This window comes from Heptranchias perlo, chromosome 5 (assembly GCF_035084215.1).
Source record: "Heptranchias perlo isolate sHepPer1 chromosome 5, sHepPer1.hap1, whole genome shotgun sequence".
Classification (NCBI taxonomy): domain Eukaryota; kingdom Metazoa; phylum Chordata; class Chondrichthyes; order Hexanchiformes; family Hexanchidae; genus Heptranchias; species Heptranchias perlo.
In genome coordinates this window covers 72,105,200-72,125,775 of record NC_090329.1, presented here as the reverse complement: position 1 = coordinate 72,125,775, position 20,576 = coordinate 72,105,200, and the positions used below count along the sequence as shown (strand labels likewise).

Genomic DNA, 20,576 nt, shown 5'->3' with positions numbered 1-20,576 from the left:
CACTAATAAATCCAATAGGGAATTCAGGAAAAACTTCTTTACTCACAGAGTAGTTGAGGCGAGTATCATAGATGCATTTAAGGGGAAGCTAGATAAACAAATGAGGGAGAAAGGAATTGAAGGGTGAGATGAAATAAGGTGAGATGAGGCTCATGTGGAGCACACACCGGCATAGACCTGTTGGGCCAATTGGCCTGTTTCTGTACTGTAAAATGCCATACAACTTTATATACATATAATTCCCAATGAATAGCTATGGAATACAGAATTTGTTCTATTTATGAGGACATTTTTGATCATTCAACTGTGATAAAATAGTGAATGAGGCAGTTAGTCTTCACTTAGGAAAATTGAAGTCAATGGGAATCGGGGGAAAACTCTCCAGTGGCTGGAGTCATACCTACCTTCTTGGAGGCCACTTATCTCAGCCTCAGGACATTGCTGCAGGAGTTCCTCAGGGCAGTGTCCTAGGCCCAACCATCTTCAACTGCTTCATCAATGACCTTCCCTCCATCATAAGGTCAGAAATGAGGATGTTCGCTGATGATTGCACAGTGTTCAGTTCCATTCGCAACCCCTCAGATAATGAAGCAGTCCGTGCCCGCATGCAGCAAGATCTGGACAACATCCAGGCTTGGGCTAATAAGTGGCAAATAACATTCGCACCAGATAAGTGCCAGGCAACGACCATCTCCAACAAGACAGAGTCTAACCACCTCCCCTTGACATTCAATGGCATTACCATCACCGAATTCCCCCACCATCAACATCCTGGGGGTCACCATTGACCAGAAACTTAACTGGACCAGCCACATAAATACTGTGGCTACAAGAGTATTTTGGTATTTCAAATGGAGCAGCACTGTATCAGGAATTTGCTTTCACCAAATTTGTGTAAGTTGATTTGATTATTTGCTGTTTTTAGTGAATGTTCAGTGTATTGGTGAACAAAAAAGTGGTACCTGAGAAGTTTTTCCAAAAATTAAAAGTAAACTTAAACAAATGTATGAGATAATAAATTGCGATTTTTAACTTCCACTCAAAACGAGCATTAAGTCAGCAGAGCCCATGCTCCACTGCCCGACTAAAGCCAGTGTCAAGCGATCCAAACCAATTTCAGGTTTGGGCCTCATCAGTGTAACTCAGGCAAGCTGCTGAGCACTCAATGAGCAGCTCACCACACCGAGGGATGGGGTGAAATCCGGTGTCTCCATGGGCAAAGCAAGTGGGGAGTCAATCGTAATTGTAAAAGAAGGAGGTGCACCTTGGACTCCTTCTGACCCACAAAAAGTCCCGTTCATTTGTACCTGAAAATTGCAAAAAGGGTCCAACAACTGACGTAGGACCCTGATTTGCATGTGCAAGCAGCCTCTTGCCTGCTTCAGACGGGCATGCTGTGTGCCTATTTACCAGACCACCTGAAAATCGCCTCAGGCAGGATGTTGGGCCAAGGTGCCCCCCACCCCTCTCCAACTTCCCACAGCTGGCCACAATTTTTTCAGGCAAGAAATGGGCGGGCTACAGTTGAAAATCTTCCCTGATGAGTCTGTAGAGGCAGTTGCATCTCATTACTTAAACTGAGGAGTTCAAAGACATCATCCCAACCATTTATAAATGCCCCAGGATTCTAAGATTGAATAAACCTGTAACTCCCTTCCTGTTTACTAATATAACAAAACGCAGTATTTTGTCCTTGGCATATTATTTCTATTCTGCCTTGTCATTACTATACCATCAGGCTTAATTAAGAAAATAATCCAGAATGGTTGAATCACAACAGAAAAGTGTTTGTTGTATGAGTGAAGAGGATATTAATATGCTTTTTTCTTAATTGCAATCTTATTTACCTGCTTGATTTGTTCTGAAAGTAGGCTGGTAAGGATAATTATTTATATATCAGGGAAAGTCTCCCAACTTATCCAAACAGCTAGAACAGTTTAATTTTATCCCGAGATGGAGCAAAGCTATTCAATTTGAATCTGCTGACTCATCAGAAAAGGCAAGCCCACACCAACAAGCAGTCTCCGTGTCTTCAACCTCATCATGTTTAAGAGCCATTCACAATTGTTAAAGATACATGTTTGATTTTTTCTGTTTCTGGCTGAACTTCAAAGGAATTGGAAAGTATTTCTCAGACAGTTTTTCTCCAGTTCATCAGTCCTGAGGCCAGTAGAGTGGGAAGCAGCAGGCTCTGAAGGAAATCACATAATGTTGTCAAAAGCAAAATACTGCAGATGTTGGAAATCTGAAATAATAACAGAAAATGCTGGAAAACTCAGCAGGTCAGACAGCATATGTAGAGAGAGAAACAGAGTTAACGTTTCAGGTCGATGACCTTTCATCAGAACTGGAAGAAGTTGAAGATTTAACAGCTTATAAGCAAGTACAGAGATGGTGGAAAAGGAGGGAGGGGAGGAAAGAACAAAAAGGAAGGTCTGTGATAGGGTGAAGAGCAGGAGTGATTAAATGACATAAGGGATGATGGTGCAAGGCAAGGAGGGTGGTAATAGGACAAGTAAAGAAAAAGACGATGGGTTCTGAGGAAGTGTAAATGGCAACAGCAGAACCATTACCAGTACTTGCTGCCCGAGAAAATGGCAGCATTGGTTATAATCTGAAGTTGTTGTACTCAATGTCGAAGCCGAAAGTTGTCATTAAGGGACACTATCTCCCGTCCAGTTGTACTTTAAGTTTTAGTTCAAGAATGTGTTTTATTTTGTTATTTTCTATAGTTGAGGAGAAATAGCTAAATTCTGTTAGTTACTGTAAATCTGCTTTGCTACTGCTTACGTATCTATTTATTAAACATAGAAACATAGAAAATAGAAGCAGGAGTGGGCCATTTGGCCCTTCGAGCCTGCTCCGCCATTCAATATGATCATGGCTGATCCTCTATCTCAATACCATATTCCCGCTTTCTCCCCATACCCCATGATGCCTTTTGTTTATTGTTAATAAACCTATGCTGTAGTTTATAACCTAAACTACAGACTCATAGTGTTTATTCTACTGCTTTCTGAACTCTAGGAGATCACAAGAAAGCTTGTGATATATCCAGTAAGCTGAAAGCAGTGATAAGGGTTTCCATTTGACCACTGGCTGTGGTACCTTACCAAATGTTGCACAGATAAAGTCACACTCACTCTCATAGGGAGTACTTATGGAAGTGGACTTTAGTGCTGAGCATAAGGAAAATAGCTGTGTGAAAATCAGAAAAATGTAATTGGAGTTACACCTCTATTTTTAAATTAAGGGGCATGAAGACATAGGGCGCTAAATTGAGCCTTCCTGCGCCCGTTGTTTCAGCGCTACGCAGCATCCTGAATATCCAAGATGGCATTGTGCATGCCAGACACCATCTTGGTAAAGGGTTTAGCACAGACGCAAATAACGAATGCCGGCAGCATGTAAAGCAAGAAGAAAATGCATACAATCAGTGTGCAACACTGATTTAAAGTGATAGACACCATTTTGGGACCTAAAGCTCCATTCAATGCACTGTCTTAACCACGACTATCTGAACATGTCTTAGAGTAGCTGGAGGACCCACCCACCAGCGCTATTTAAAGGGACCATGCAGGATTTACAGGTTAGTGGCTGGATTATTGCTTCTGGCTGCTGATGCATTTGTACCTGTTTTTGGAGGTCTCCTATACTTGAATACTGGGACTAGGGGACATAGCCTAAAAATTAGAGCCAGGACATACAGGAGTGAAGTTAGGAAACGCTTCTACATGCAAAGGGTGGGAGAAGTTTGGAACTCTCTTCTGCAAATGGCAGTTGATGCTAGCTCACTTATGAATGTTAAATCTGAGATTGATAAATTTCTGTGAACCAAGGGTATTAAGGGATATGGGGCTAAGGCGGGTACATGGAGTTAGGTCACAGGTCCACCATGATCTCATTGAATGGCGGAACAGGCTCGAGGGGCTAAATGCCACTGCCACTTGCTGCCTCCTGTTATGTGCCGCCTTCTCCTGCAAGAAAGCGGGACTTGTCTGGATGATGTGCCTGTCATGGTTGAATAGCTGCCAGTGTGTGTGGCCTGTGAGTTGTGGGTGGGCGGCTTGAAAATACGATAATGTGTAAGGGTGAGAGGAGGCATCTGATTGAGGGAGTTGAGTACTGATTGAAAAAGCTTGTTAGTATGTGGGTGATGGGGGGTGTAGTGCGTGGTTCAGTTGGTAGGTGATGCCACTTGACAGTTGACCTCACTCGCCTTGACCACTCTTGTCATTGAACTTATTCCTGCACTGCATCCATGTTCGTGGTGCTATGGGCCTGGCATTGATTGCGTCCCCTGGAGGGCCTCTTGCCCCCACCCCCCCTCTTGCGGGTACAGGATTTCCCTCCTTCTGTCCACCTCTTGCACCAAGGCCTCTAGTGCATCAGCAGAGAACCTTGGTGCACGCACTCTCGCAGGCCTGGTACAAACTCAGATTGGCAGTTTGGTGAAGTCTGGCGTGCAGATTGAAGGATGTGGGATTTAGTAGTGCGCAACCTTTATTCAATGTTTTAACATAATTCATCAGTTTTAAACATAGGGATGGAACCTGCATCTGTGTTTTTTGTGTGCAATGTCTGATCTCCGTTCAAACTCCGTGGAGACAGCAGACTGTTATTTTTAGCATATAACAAGTACTAAAAGAATTTGGCAGGCTGCCAGAGAATGCTTTTAGGTGACTCTCTCGTCCTGCCTGCAAAGGAAGCACCGGGCGCGGGTTATTCGCGGATCGCGATACCCGTGCCCAGTTTCCGGCCCTATCCAATTTAACCCCCACTACCTCAAGCGTTTATTAATGTCCTCAGAATTCTAAGATTGATTAACTCTGTATCTCCCTGTTTACAATGGGTTTTGAAAGCTGATCGTGACATCCACAAAGTAAATTTTCACATAATAGTTTATGAAGTAATTAGTATATATTGTAATAATATTTCCAACATACTCCTAAATGCAAGTTTTACACAGTGAAACATTAACTCCTAATTGGTATTTTGGATGCCAATTTTCATGATCACTGTTACATGCATCATCATCTTTATTTTTTTCAAAGTGAGGCATCTTCAAATCAGTAATTTTACAAGCTTTTTTTCTCTTTTCTTCCCCTCCCCCCAAAGTACGCCATCTGGATGGTCCTCTGGGTCACGTGGAATGTGTTTGTTATCTGCTTCTACTTGGAGGTTGGAGGCCTTGCAAAGGTAATTTACCACCTGATGTTCCAAAGCTGTTCACACTCTGTAATAATGCAAGCTATTATATAAGTCGTGATTTCTATGAAACATTCTTCCTCCTGAGATATTTTAAAAGATTATCATGTAATTCTGGATAGGTTTACACAACTGTGACTATATCTGTTCTGTGCAAACTTTATTGTGACAAGCAGGTACAGTATGCTGTAAGTCCATTCCTGTAGAGAAATCTGCAGGAAAACATTGTTTATTCCAGCAGCAATTGCATCAGCCTTCATTGTAATTTGATGATATGAATTCTAAATGTTTCTGTGCACTGAAGAAGTTGGAACTATATATACTTTTTTTCTCCTGAAGGGAAAGAAACTCCTTTGGTTGCTCTATATAATGTTCACATGTTGATTATTGCTGTCTCTAGAGTAGTAAGTGCCATAAGGAGTTGTGAGGTACTGCTGATGGAAACACAAAACAATACAATGAGGTAGTTTGTGCAGTGCAAACATTTCATCTAGTTGAGATGAGATGTAAACTAGTAGACTAGAACTTAAAACATGAATTAAAAAAACATAAGTGTAGAATTTAAAATATTGCCATAGCTAGTTAAGGGATAAATGTAGGATTGTGTTCCATGGTGATTTGTCATATGAGGCTGGCTGCCACTGTCAAGGTCATTTTTTTTTAGTCAGAGCAGTCTTAGCCAGGTGCCTGTCTGTGATGAAGCTTTGTACTTTGGGAGCCAAATGTGTTGTTAGCTGCTCCAAGAGCACTTTTTCATGACTGATAAATGCACAGTGCTCATAAGGGCTATATGGAAGTTCTAATCTCAAACCAATTCTTCCTCAACTGGTTGTTGTGAGATGTTACTGAATAAAAATAGTTAAATTGCAGTTGTCCATATTAAAGTACACCTTCTGTCCTATTTTCATCTGATGCAAAATTGTGAACCTGAGATTTTTTCACTGACCGAAGTGTTGTTCAGAGCAGTAAAAAAATGTAGTGCCATAATAGGGCCAACTTTTAGCTGTGTGTAGGTAGAAGCTAATGCCTACGTCTGCAGGGCAAGCACATTCTTTGTGTCGTACATGGCTTAAGTTCTTCAACTTGATTTTAATAATATGTCATGCAAATATCACCACCTCCAAGTTTCCCTCCAAGTCACTTATTATCCTGACTTGGATATATATTGCCGTTCCTTCATTGTCGCTGAGTCAATATTCTGGAATTCCCTGCCTAATATTATTGTGGCAGCACCATGACAACAAGGACTGCAACGGTTCAAGGAGAAAGAAGCCCATCACCACCTTCTCAGGGCAACCAAGGACGGGCAATAAATGCAGCCTTGCCGATGTCATCCACATCCTGAGAACAAATAAAAGATATGTGGATTGTGCACTTCAGCTCTGATCTCTACTCTGTCAGATTATTGGAAGTCTGTCATCTACCACATCATATCATCATACCCGTTTTAATCACACCATTCAACATGGTTTGTTTTTCTAAGTTCCACTGAGACATGGCTGCAGGATGGTCAGGATTGGGAACTAAATATACCGGGTTATAAGGTCTACAGGAGAGATAGGGAAAATGGAAAAGGGGGAGGAGTAGCCTTAGTGATTAGAGATGAAATCACTTCAATGATAAAGGAGGATATAACGAGAGGTAAGCAGCCAACAGAGACCTTAAGGGTTGAATTGAGAAATAGGAAAGGATCTAAGACTATAGTGGGAGTTGTATATAGGACCCCTGGCAGCAGCTCTGAAGTGCTAGATTGTATAAATGCAGAGATTTATCAAGCGTGTAAGAAAGGCATAGTGGTCTTAATGGGGGACTTCAAACTTCACATAGATTGGGAAAAGCAGACTAGCAACTGTCAGAAAGGAAGTGAATTTCTTGAGTGTATCCGGGATAGTTTTCTACAGCAGTATGTCCTAGAGGCAACAAGGGGGCAAGCCATACTAGATTTAGTAATGAGTAATGAACCAGATTTAGTTAACGGCTCAACTGTGCATGAACATCTATCCAATAGCGATCATAACATGATTGAGTTCAATTTTGTGTTTGAAAGGGAATAAAGTGAATCAGCTGCTAAGATTCTAGACTTGGGTAAGGCCGACTTCAATGGGATAAGACAGAGACTGTCCACAGTAAACTGGGAAAATCTGTTAATGGGTAAAACGACTGATGATCAGTGGGAAATGTTTAAAGAAACATTTAACGAGATACAGAACCAGTTTATACCCCTGAGGGGCAAGAACTCTACTTGCCATAAAAAACAGCCATGGACAACTAAAGAGGTAAGGGACAGTACAAGACATAAGGAAAGGGCATTCAAAAAGGCAAAAAATGGCATAGATCCTGGCGAATGGGAAAGATACAAAGATCAACAAAGGGTCACAAAACAGTAAGAGCTACAAAAAGAGAGTATGAAAAGAAACTTGCAAGGGATATCAAAACCAATACAAAGAACATTTATAGTTATATTAGGAAAAAGAGGGTGGTCAGGAGCATTTTTGGCCCCTTAAAAACTGAAAGTGGGGATATTGTCATTGACAATGGGGAAATGGCGGACATGTTGAACAATTACTTTGCGTCAGTATTTGCAGTAGAGAAAGAGGATAGCATGCCGGAAATCCCAAGAAAACTAATATTGAATCGGGGACAGGGACTTGATAAAATTAACATAAGTAAAGCAACAGTAATGAAGAAAATAATAGCACTAAAGAGTGACAAATCCCCAGGACCAGATGGTTTCCATCCCGGGGTTTTAAAGGAAGTAGGTGAGTACATTGCAGATGCCCTAACTATAATCTTTCAAAGTTCCCTAGATTCAGGAACTGTCCCTCTAGATTGGAAAATTGCACGTCACTCCGCTTTTTAAGAAAGGAGAGAGAGGGAAACTGGGGAATTATAGACCAGTTAGCCTAACATCTGTTGTAGGGAAATTGCTGGAGTCTATATTTAAAGATAGGGTGACTGAACACCTCGAGAATTTTCAGTTAATCAGAGAGAGCCAGCATGGATTTGTGAAAGGTAGGTCGTGCCAGACAAATCTGATTGAATTTTTTGAAGAGGTGACTAAAGAAGTGGACAGGGGAATGTCAATGGATGTTATTTATATGGACTTCCATAAGGCATTTGATAAGGTCCCACATAAGAGACTGTTAGCCAAGATAGAAGCCCATGGAATCGAGGGAAAAGTACGGACTTGGTTAGGAAGTTGGCTGAGCGAAAGGCGACAGAGAGTAGGGATAATGGGTAGGTACTCACATTGGCAGGATGTGACTAGTGGAGTCCCGCAGGGATCTGTCTTGGGGCCTCAACCATTCACAATATTTATTAACAACTTAGATTAAGGCATAGAAAGTCTCATATCTAAGTTTGCCGATGACAAAAAGATTGGTGGCATTGTAAGCAGTGCAGATGAAAACATAAAATTACAAAGTGATATTGATAGATTAGGTGAATGGGCAAAACTGTGGCAAATGGCATTCAATGTGGACAAATGTGAGGTCATCCACTTTGGATCAAAAAAGGATAGAACAGGGTACTTTCTAAATGGTAAAAAGTTAAAAACAGTGGATGTCCAAAGGGACTTAGGGGTTCAGGTACATAGATCATTGAAGTGTCATGAACAGGTGCAGAATATAATCGATAAGGCTAATGGAATGTTGGCCTTTATATCTAGAGGACTAGAGTACAAGGGGGCAGAAGTTATGCTGCAGCTATACAAAACCCTGGTTAGGCCACACCTGGAGTACTGTGAGCAGTTCTGGGCACCGCACCTTCGGAAGGACATATTGGCCTTGGAGGGAGTGCAGCGTAGGTTTACTAGAATGATACCCGGACTTCAAGGGTTAAGTTACGAGGAGAGACTACACAAATTGGGGTTGTATTCTCTAGAGTTTAGAAGGTTAAGGGGTGATCTGATCGAAGTTCATAAGATATTAAGGGGAACGGATAGGGTGGATAGAGAGAAACTATTTCCGCTGGTTGTGGATTCTAGGAGTAGGGGGCACAGTCTAAAAATTAGAGCCAAACCTTTCAGGAGTGAGATTAGAAAACATTTCTACACGCAAAGGGTGGTCGAAGTTTGGAACTCTCTTCTGCAAACGGCAATTGATACTAGCTCAATTGCTAAATTTAAATGTGAGATAGATAGCTTTTTGGCAATCAAAGGTATTAAGGGATATGGGCCAAAGGCAGGTATATGGAGCTAGATCACAGATCAGCCATGATCTTATGCACGAGGGGCTGAATGGCCAACTCCTGTTCCTATGTTCCTATGTTCTTTGGATTTATATTTTGTTGTCTTTCTCCTGAAGTTGATGCTTTTTAAGTCCTGCTCCTGTTCTTGCTAGCAGGAAGTCTGAGCCATTTTGTGGCCCGGGCCTCATTTCCATTTCGCAGTTGAGCTGCAGGAGCCAAATAGGTGCCCGCAACAACTCGCTAGTTCTGGGAAAGTGGAAAATCAAACGGCTGCCAGGATGAGTCGACTGATAGTCAGAGCCTGAGGGAGGGCCGGGGAGGTGATCCCGGAGGAGCCCGTAAAGACTGTTGGTTTGATCACTCATCGCCCATTGCAAATGGACAGAGCATGCGTGGCCTACGTTTTGCCCGTTTGTACCTTGAAATTGCAATCAGAGTACTATGTACGTCACAGGAATCCAATTTGAATAGTTTAATGAGGCTGCCGACTGCTTCAGGTGGGTCAGTGGGCCACCATTATAAAGGCCTCAGGCAAAATGTTGGGTGGGATCGGAGCGGATATGGGTTAGCAAGTGCAGCAATCCAATTATAGGGCTGCTACTGCCCTGATTCCAATTATACACCCATTCTGCAAGTTTATTAATGTCTTCCTATATTTTGTCGCAGTCCTCCTCGTTATTAACTAAACCCCCAATTTGGTGTTATCCTCAAATTTTGAAATTGTACTTCCGATTCCCGAGTTCAAATCATTTATTTATATGGTGAACATGTGGACTCAGCATCCACAGCACTCTGGGGTAGAGAATTCCAAAGATCCACAACTCTGAGTAAAGAAATTCCTCCGCATCTCAGTCTTAAATGTCCGACTCCTTATCCTGAGACTATGGGCTCGATTTTGCAATGGTGGCGGGTTGGCATGGGGGGTTGAAGGTGCGTATGGCAAACCCGCATGAACAAAACTTACCGTTTCTGACGCGATTACATGTTGATTGCTGATGATTAACGTCCTCTCTGGGTTTCGCGCCCAGCAGCCAGCCTGATTGACAGGCTGGCTACCGTCAGGAGCTGCAACGTGGCGGGGGGGGCGGGGGGTGTGATAAAGAGAAAGCGAGGTATCATCCAGCGTTGGACTGGAAAACCGGGGGGTGGGGGGTGGTGGTGGGTGTAGAATGGAAGATGCGACGCTGGACTGGAAGACCGGGGGGTGGGGGGGTGGTGGTGGGTGTAGAATGGAAGATGCGGCGCTGGACTGGAAGACCGGGGGGTGGGGGGGGTGTAGAGGGGAAGATTGGGGGAAGATCGGGAGGACATCGAGGGACGATCGGGAGGAGATCGTTGGGGTAAAAAGGGGGAGATCGGGGGGTGAAGAGGAGGACATCGGAGCAGGGTGCAAAGGTAGGTTCATTTAGTGTTTTCACTTTTGTTTATGGTTTTTTATTTAATTTATTTAGTTTCTTGTTCCCTGATCCGGCCTTTCACGTCTGGTTCACTAGGCGTGAATCAGAAGCGGTGGGCAAGCCACCCAGGTAAGTTTAAAAATCTTTTTAAGTACTTAATCTGTCACAGGTAAAGTGCCTTAAGTACTTCCAAGCCTTAAGTACCTCTTTAACTTCTGTTTTCGGGTCGCCCGCGCTCACACAGGTGGGTCCCTGGGAAACTTGGAAGTCGGCGGGTTGGAGCCGGCTTCTGAACCCGAACGGGATTTCCGCGATTTTCAGAGCCGCCCTGCCCCCAACGCACCTGCAATTGCCCCCTAAAATCATCCCCTATGTCTCCTGGTTCTGGACTCTCCAGCCAGGGGAAACAGCCTTTCAGCATCTAACCTGTCAGGCCCTCGAAGAATTTTATACATTTCAATGAGACAACCTCTCATTCTTCTAACTCCAGAGAATATAGGTCCGTTCTACTCAATCTCTCCTCATAGGACAACCCTCTGATCCCAGGAATCAATCTAGTGAAACTTCGTTGCACTGCCTCTAAAGCAAGTAGGTAAGGAGACCAAAAGTGTACACAGTACTCCAGGTACATGCAATATTTAGTTGCCAGTCCTGTTTAATCATGGGAGATATAACCTGCAATATTTAATTGCCAGTCCTGTTTAATCATGGGAGATATAACCTGCAATATTTAGTTGCCAGTCCTGTTCTTTAGGTAGCCATGTTTCAGTTACTTCTACTACATCTGGTTCCTCGCTTCAGATTATTGTCTCCAGTTCCTCTATTTTATTTCGGACGCTGTTTAATTTAATTTTTTAAAGATTATCCTAGATCCTTATTCTAGCTCTTTATCCTAGATCCTTATCTCAACACATAACCTCGATTCTTATCTTAATTCCCTTGGGTTCCGCCACTCCTTTCTCTCTGCACTGATTCTGATGTCACTTTTTCAAATTTCTACCTGTGGTTGAGTTGGTCTCGCTCTCGCTGTACTCTCACCGCTTTTAATCTCAGGACAATGCTGCTGCCGCACTTTATATCCCCGCCGTTCTCACTGTGCTCTCTTCGCTTTTAATTTCATCCTTGCTTTGGGAATTTTTAATAACTCAGCCAACATCAAAGCATGAATTTCTGGCACAGCTATTTGCAGAAAGAATTCTTCATATTATGGCTCATGTACGAAATTTCACAGCTTTACTGGCCATGTGTGTTGTGCAAAAATTATTATCCATCAAACTCACAAAAAGAACATGAGGACTGGCACTATGGTGCTTACATCTAACATATTAACCAATCAAAGAGATTAGCAGTGCAACCTTCTGTTCCTCTCAGGACCTTTGCTCCTTAAGTACTGACTGTGCTCAAATGAGCTGAACTTGCATGACTTCAGCTCATTAACATATTTGACTAGTGCTCATGGTGCATAGCACATGGTGTACTGGGACGACCATGGGTCGGTGCCAGGAATCTGGAGCACCAGAAGGCATTTTTAAAAAACTGTGAGGATTTAAGTCCCTTGGCAAGATTTGGCAGTATGGAGGCAAAAAAATGGACAGAAAGAATGGCTTGATCATACACCAAAGAGAGGTTCATCCAAGTGCAGTTTTATTTATCTTGACCGGCTTCCCTCAAATGCCTGTTCCAATAACCAGCATCTGGAGCACTGTTCAGGTACACCAGCCACTTAATAGTGAGGGACCCTAATTTCTATTTCATTTTGAGTGATATTATTGTACCCAATATGTTCTGGAGTGATAAATTATAGAATGCCAACGAAGATTCACAGAATCAGGATGGGGAACATCAATGTCCACCATTAAGAGTGGCTCAGTAGTACCACCACTGACCGAACTGGCCGAGTCCTGAAGGACCAAGCTGCTCGACTTGGCCTACATTAGGTGGTAAGGGAACCAACACAAGGAAGTACCCTGCTTGACTTTATTCTCACCAACCCACTTGTTGCAGACATGTCTGTTCACGGCAGCATAAGTGACCACTCCATAGTCCTTATGAAAACAAAGTCTCATCTTCACTGTGAGGGCATGCTCCATTGTGTAGTGTGGCACTAGCAGATCGAGGTTTTCCGTATGGAAATTCCACTCCTCATATCTTTTGACACTTCAATGAGACTGCGCTTTGAGAGTCAGAGAGTTGGAGCAATAGTGTTATAGCCCTATCGCGGATTTGAATTTCCGTCTAGTGAGCTCCACTCCGGACTTTTTATTTTGTGCAATTTCTGACATTTTGATGCTTAATGTAATTCTGCCCCTCAAAAGAAAATTAATTTCTCTGTGAGGCTACAAATATTTTAAATATGATAAAATAATAGTTTTGGGGAGTTCATGACAACTTTAACGGGTCCAGTTCTTTTCAATGGGACATTAACCTTTATACGTCATGTTAGTTTGTCAACAGAAATCTTTTGTAACATGCACTTACAATAATCCAAACCAGTAGCACATTTTACACACACACAAGACAAAATTTGCTCATTATCACATTTGTCCCTATCCCAGACCTGTGGTAGCCTGGAAACTAGCAATTGATTACTTGGATTGAGGGCGTGATGAATTTGCCAGTTTAAATTTTTATATATATATATATATAGCCTCAGGAGGGTTAAGGGTGTGCCAATATCATTGAAATAAAATCTTCGAGTCAAGTCCTGATGAGGGGTCACATTCAAATATTTACCTGTCTTTTCCTCTTTTAGATGCTGATCCACCTTGTGTGCATTTCAAATATTTTCTGCTTTCAACATCTTAAAACTCAAGGCTAAGAATATTAGCAATAAAAACTTAACAGAGGAGATTTGGGCAGTGCCCTTTAATTGGGCTGCACTTATGAGGAGGCAGCTGCCTATGATTTACTGCCCTGAGCCATGCAAATATCCTACCAGGAGCCTAGGCACAGGCCTACCCCTGGACTGAGCTATGCACGAAAAAATACAGGAGCAAATCTGACAGCATCTGCAAAGCTGGTGATCAGAACCTTCAGATCAACCTGAGGGAATGCATAATAAAAATTGTAAACTTGCCTCTTGACTCTGGTCTGCCCCCAGAACACTCACAGACCCTCTGATCCATGTGGGTTTGGGATCAGGACTATGCACCAGGCATCTTTAGGCACTGACAAGCAGGGTTGCCCAACAATCATAGCCAGAGGAAAATTGAGGCTGGAGGCCAAGAACATTCCCACCCATCTTTTAAAACACTGAACCTGCACCTACTATAAATACAAATCCACTTGCATGGTTAGATGGAGTCCCAGGAAATCCAGCGGTAGTGCAGACATAGCAGAGACTTGATGTAACAAGTTTCCACCCCTTTTACATCTGTCCTCCTGTGGCTGGGGAACACTGATACCCCAGGTGCAGGGCAGAGGAAAATTTACCCTGATAAGTTTGTATGATATTCTTCTGTCCACTATTTATTTTAAATGGGTTAATGCCCCTGTTAAAATAGCAGAGACAGGGATGCTGCTGAAATGCTGAAATGGCACGTATGTTACATTCTGCTAAAGAAAGAGGAATGTCTGGTCATGGTGAGATTAGTTTACAGGTGAGTTTTGAAAAGAGAAATTGTTCATAATTTTAATATATTAAATGCGCACTTTGCTGAAATCATTAAAATTGATTTTTTTCATCATTATCCTTGCACTCAAAACAAATATTATAATATGTTCCATCACTACCAATCCTCTCTGAAAAGATCAATTAAATTATACATACAATAGTGTGAACCTTAACCCTAACACAGTTGTATACACGTGCACAACTGTTTTTAGCCATTTTAACTGTATCTTATTGTTTGTGATGCCAGACAGTTTGACACATTTGAGGTTGAGGATTGTGTACATCAGGAAGCTTCCAGGGTGTTTAGCTGCCTGGATAAATAATGTCTAGGGCAGAGCTGTCAACTGATACCCTGCACATTCTGATAGTAAAATATGATTAGCATGAAAGGAAGCCTCAGGGACCAAAGAAACAGCATATCAGTGCAATACCCCCTCAGCTGTCTTTACGTTTCTGTACGCATCAATGACTGAGACAGCCATCAGAATATAGATCTACAGCTGGGATCATGGAATTGGGTGCAGTGGGATTTAAGATTTAATAAAAATAGACTGCACCAAGAGGAGGACATTTCTTTTTAAAGGAGAACCTCACACAAAGTATGTTGCATATTTTATTTAAATAAGCCCATGTTATCATTGCTGTAAATTTTTATTCTTCAAACTTCATGCAGTAAAACACCATTAGGTTAAAACTTACATTGCTACAAAATTAATGGTTTAAAAAACAAATCTGTAACATGTTATTTTAGGGTTCAGGTTCAAAGATAACTATGAAGAGTTTTGTTGATAAGCCTCCTGTCAATGTTGCCATTTTTGTTGGCTTCAGGGCAAAAATAGAATTGAGGTAAAATACTAGGCAGCGGAAAATCCATAATCTTGTTGCATATCTGGAGTGCTATTAAATGAAGCAGAGGAGGAGTTTGGGGGTGGATCAGGTTCTGCCAGGTCTCCACTCCATTTGACATGCCAGAGTATTCTCAGGCAGTCGGGGGGGGTGCTTCTTGCATCTGCCTTCTTCACTCATGATGTCAAGAGGCAGGGCTGACAGGATTACTTAATTTGCCATAATTCTCGAGCGGTCCGCCTGTAAGCCCCTAACCTAAAGTATGCCTACATGAAGCAGAAGTACAGGATTATATACTGGCAGAAGTGAGACACGCTGCATGTTGAAAGGGCAGTTTGCTGACAGCAGCCGATGACTGGTGTAGGGACACTTGCCTTTTTTGAAATGGGCAAGCTTTTTTAAAAAAGAAGCATCTTCATCCAAGCCTCTGCGCTGACAGTCTGGCCCATCTGGTGGTAATGCTAAACCGATAAAAATCATTGGTTAGGCCACAGTTATAATATTGTTTCTAGTTTTGGGCACTGTACACTTGGAAGGATGTCAAGAAGAGGGAACAAAATAATTTTACTAAAATGATAGGCTTTAGTTATGGGCAGAGACTAGAGAAACTGGGCCACTTTTCATTTGAGCAAAGATTAAGGAGGGATCTGATAGAGGTGTTCAAAATATGTTCATTTTACTCTGGATGATGCTTACTGAAAGGGAGGGAGGAACTTAAACCATTTACAATCACCAGGGAAAGGGTTCTGAAAAAAATATTAGAACTAAAAGCTGACACGTCCCCAGGTCCTGATGGACTTCATCCTAGGGTCTTAAAACAAGTGGCTGCAGAGATAGTAGATGCATTGGTATTAATTTTCCAGAATTCCCTAGATTCTGGAAGGGTCCCATAAGATTGCAAAATAGCGAATGTAACTCCTCTTTTCAAGAAAGGAGGGAGACAGAAAGCAGGAAACAACAGGCCAGTTAGCTTAACATCTGTCATAGGGAAAATGCTAGAATCAATTATTAAGGAGGTTAAAGCAGGGCACTTAGAAAATCTCAATGCAATCAGGCAGAGTCAACACAGGGAAATCGTGTTTGACTAATTTATTAAAGTTCTTTGAGGAAGTAACAAGCAACATAGATAAAGGGGATCCTGTGGATGTGGTGTACTTGGATTTCCAGGAGGCTTTTGACAAGGTGCCACATTAAAGGCTACTACACAAAATAAGAGCTCATGGTGTAGGGGGTAACATAATAGCACAGATAAAGGATTGGTTAGCTAACAGGAAACAGAGAGTAGGCATAAATGGGTCATTTTCAGGTTGGCAAGATGTAATGAGTGGAGTCCCACAGGGATCAGTGCTAGGGCCTCAACTATTTACAATCTATATCAATGACTTGGATGAAGGAACCGAATGATTGGTTGATAAATTTGCTGATGACACAAAGGTAGGTAGGAAAGTAAGTTGTGAAGAGAACATAAGGGGCGTCATTTTAGCACCCGCTATCGGGTGCGTTCCTGCCGGGGGTCTCCGAAAATCGGAGAATCCCTGAGCTGGACTGGAGCCCGCCTCGAACCCGCGCACTTCTGGGTTCCCCGCTGACGCACCGGCGTGAGCGCGTAGCCCCCGCTGGTGGGAATCCCGCAGGCAATTAAAGCCAGCGGGATGCCACTTGAAAGTATTTATTTTGGTATTTCAGGTCATTAACTGACCTGATTAAGGGATTATGTGAGGAGGGGTGGGATTTTAGAGCAAACTGGGACTGTTTCCCACACTGGGGGAAACACTCCCAGGTCAAATGGACGTGTTGCAGCTGTCAGCCTGTGGCAGCTGCAAAGGTCCATTTGACAGGTGTGGGGGGAGACCCTCACCCATTGCAGGAGGCCACCCTGTCACTTGGGACAAAGTTTGGCCTCCACCACCCTCCTCCTGACAGTCAAAGTCACCAACCTGCACACTTACCCCAGGATCCGAAGACATGTAGCTACCTTACGGACCCCCTCAGATGTACATCTTGCGGATGGGGGCCGCCGTAGATGCAGTCATGACCTCCTCGGAGGGCGAACAGCATCACCAGCCTCACCAGCCTCGCCATCCACGCCGTCCACCTCTGACACGTGGAGCTCCACAACAGAGTGCTGTGACACATCCACTTGTACAGCAGGAGGGAGGGCTACCGCAGAGAGAGATGCATCGCAGAGGGCACTACCCTCGCCACAGGGTCCACAGACCGAGGCTCAGCCTCCTGGACCTCTCTGAGCAGCAGTGCATACGGAGGCTCAGAGTCACCCGACATGTAGTCGTGGACATCTGCAGCCTCTTTCATGCCGAGCTGCTCCTGGCTGGCCCGAGCACCATCTTCTTACCTGTCGCTGTCAAAGTCACCACTGCCCTCAACATCTTCTCCTCCGCATCCTTCCAGGGTGCCACCGGGGACATCGCCGATGTCTCTCAGTCGTCTGCGCAAACGAGCCCTGCAAGTACACCTGCACCCACACCCACTCTGCAGTGACACAATGGGTGGCATCAGTTGAGGGTCCTCATAGTGATCCTCAGGAGAGGGCATTATTGCACAAACCAGACAGGATTCACGATGCCATGGCAGTAGTGGTGCCAATATAATATGTAATGTGAGTTGGTCAGAAATTCAATATGAGTAACACCCATGACAAACCCTCATACACCCTTGTGCATCCCCTTCATGCTCACGACACGTTTGCCTTATGCTGCCTACTGCACATATGTGATGCATGCCCTGTGGCTGCAGCACAGGTAGTGGCAGGTTGAGTGAGGCTGGCCGTGAAAGAGATGCACAAGAGGGTGAGTATGAGATAGAGCCATGAGATTGTATGAGGATTGGGTTGAGTGGTAGTGGCGGGATGAGTACTGGCGAGGTGAGTAGGTGCAGGTAAGATGAGGATGAGGTTTGAGTGGGTATGAGGGGTGATGTGACAGAGTAGTGTGGGCAGTGATGTGGCAGACGGAGTGTAGGGGAAAGACTACGTGTACTCACTTTGGCTGACCTACTGAGGTCATTGGAGCGCCTCCTGCACTGTATGCAGGTGGGCGATATGTTGGTGGTGCTGGTGACCTCCTCTGCCACCTCGAGCCAGGCCTTCCTGGTGGCAGAGGCAGGCCGCTTGCTCCCGCACGCCAGGAGGCAGATCTCTGTCCTCCACCTCCTCCTCACCCCATGTATTGATACCTGGAGTGAGGCATCATTAAACTGGGAGCAGCCTTCCCCCTGAGCTGCTCCATGCTGTAATTTTTGCTATTTGTTGCAGTATCTGTCAGTGGAGGACTGCCCCTTTAAATAGAGCTCCCCCAGCTGACAGATCTTACTGCGCATGCGCAGCCCGCCCGACGTGCAGATCAGCAGTGGGGAACCCGGAGGAGCAGGTAAGTGGATCCAATTAGTGGATTGGATGCTACAATCGCGCGGGGAGCTGACTAATTTCACCGGGCGCGTTACCCACGCGCCCGATAGCCCCCCCGCCGGAAACCCGCAGCCCTGCTAACATCGGGCCCAAGGAGTCTGCAAAGGGATATAGATAGGTTAAGTGAGTGGGCAAAAATTTGGCAGATGGAGTATAACGTGGGGAAATGTGAACTTGTCCTCCTTGGCAGGAGGAATAGAAAAGCAGTATATTATTTAAATGGAGAGGGATTGCTGAACTCTGGAGTACAGAGGGATCTGGTTGTCCTAGTACATGAATTACAAAAAGTTAGTATTCAGGTACAGCAAGTGATTAGGAAGACAAATGGAATGTTGTCATTTATTGCAAGGGGAATGGAATATAAAAGTAGAGATGTTTTGCTGCAGTTGTACAGGGCATTGGTGAGACCACATCTAGAATACTGTGTGCAGTTTTGATCTCCTTATTTAAGAAAGTGTTTGTTGTTTGTTTTTTGTTTGAAAGTTTTTTTGTTTGTTGTTTTTTTTTGGTGATTTGTATATTCTGAGACCTTGCAGGTAACACCTGTCTGTCTGCACACTGATTGCCTTGGCAACGGGCAGTTGAAAAAACTGTCTGTCATCACCAAGCATTGTTCTGTGATTTATAAATGCGATTTCATTTCGAGGATTTCATTTCGTTCACCTGAGGAAGGAGGAAGCCTCCGAAAGCTTGTGAATTTAAAATAAAATTGCTGGACTATAACTTGGTGTTGTAAAATTGTTTACAATTATTTAAGAAAGGACATAATTGCTTGAGAGGCAGTTCAGCGAAGGTTCACTCGACTGATTCCTGGGATGAGGGGGTTATCTTATGAGGAAGGTTGGACAAGTTGGGCCTGTATACACTGGAGTTTAGAAGAATGAGAGGTGATCTTATTGAAACATATAAGATCCTGAGGGAACTAGAAGGGATAGATGCTGAGAGGATATTTCCCCTTGTGGGAGAGACTAGAACTATGGGCCACAGTTTAAAAAAGGGGTCTCCCATTTAAGACGGAGATGAGGAGAAATTTTTTCTCTCAGAGGGTCGTGAGTCTGTGGAACTCCCTTCCCCAGAGAGCGGTGGAGGCAGGGTCATTGAATATTTTTAAGGCTGAATTAGATAGATTCCTGATTAACAAGGGAGTCAAAGGTTATAGTAGGTAGTCGGGAAAGTAGGGTTGAGGTCACAATCAGATCAGCCATGATCTTATCAAGTGGCGGAACAGGCTCGAGGGGCTGAATGGCCTACTTCTGCTCTTCATTTGTATGTTCATATGTTAATTCGTATGCCTTTCAGAGTAGACAGGAGAACCCAAGAAGTATCCCACATAGTTCCTTATGCCAATACAGTGGAAAAGGGTAATTGTTAATCCTGTGGCAAACCATGCCATTCAGAGAATTACATAAAATTTACAGAACAGAAACAGACCATTTGGCCTGTGCTAGTGTTTATGCTCCACATGAAACTCCTCTCATTCTATTTACTTCATCTCATCCTATCGATATATCCTTCCATTCCTTTCTCCCTCATGTACTTATCTAGCTTGCTCTTAAATGCATCTATGCTATTCACCTCAACCACTCCACGTGGTAGCAAGTTCCACATTCTCACCACCCTCTGAGTAAAGAAGTTTCTCCTGAATTCCTCATGTCATGCATGAAATTGCAACTTTCAGTTCATAAGACATGTGAGTCTGTTTATGAAAAATGCATTTTTACCGTTTAAACAAATTAGGAGCGTTGGAAGAAAATCCACAACGATGCAAGTCATGATGAAACACTGCATCATATCAATTGCATATAATGTCATTATGAAGAAAATTACACAAGGTTCTTTTGATTGTTTGGCTCCATAAAATGATAATCGATCCCAGAAAGTTCTGCCCGACCACACTCCC

General features: G+C 43.5%; 1 protein-coding gene across 1 annotated transcript in view; it reads left to right on the top strand.

The window, feature by feature from the left end:
* nkain2 (sodium/potassium transporting ATPase interacting 2) overlaps window positions 1–20,576 on the top strand; it is a 504,953-nt gene that overhangs the window by 222,995 nt on the left and 261,382 nt on the right. The window contains exon 3 of the mRNA XM_067983806.1: window positions 5,119–5,199. Coding sequence (XP_067839907.1) covers window positions 5,119–5,199 — 81 coding nt within the window. The remainder of the gene's footprint in view (window positions 1–5,118; window positions 5,200–20,576) is intronic.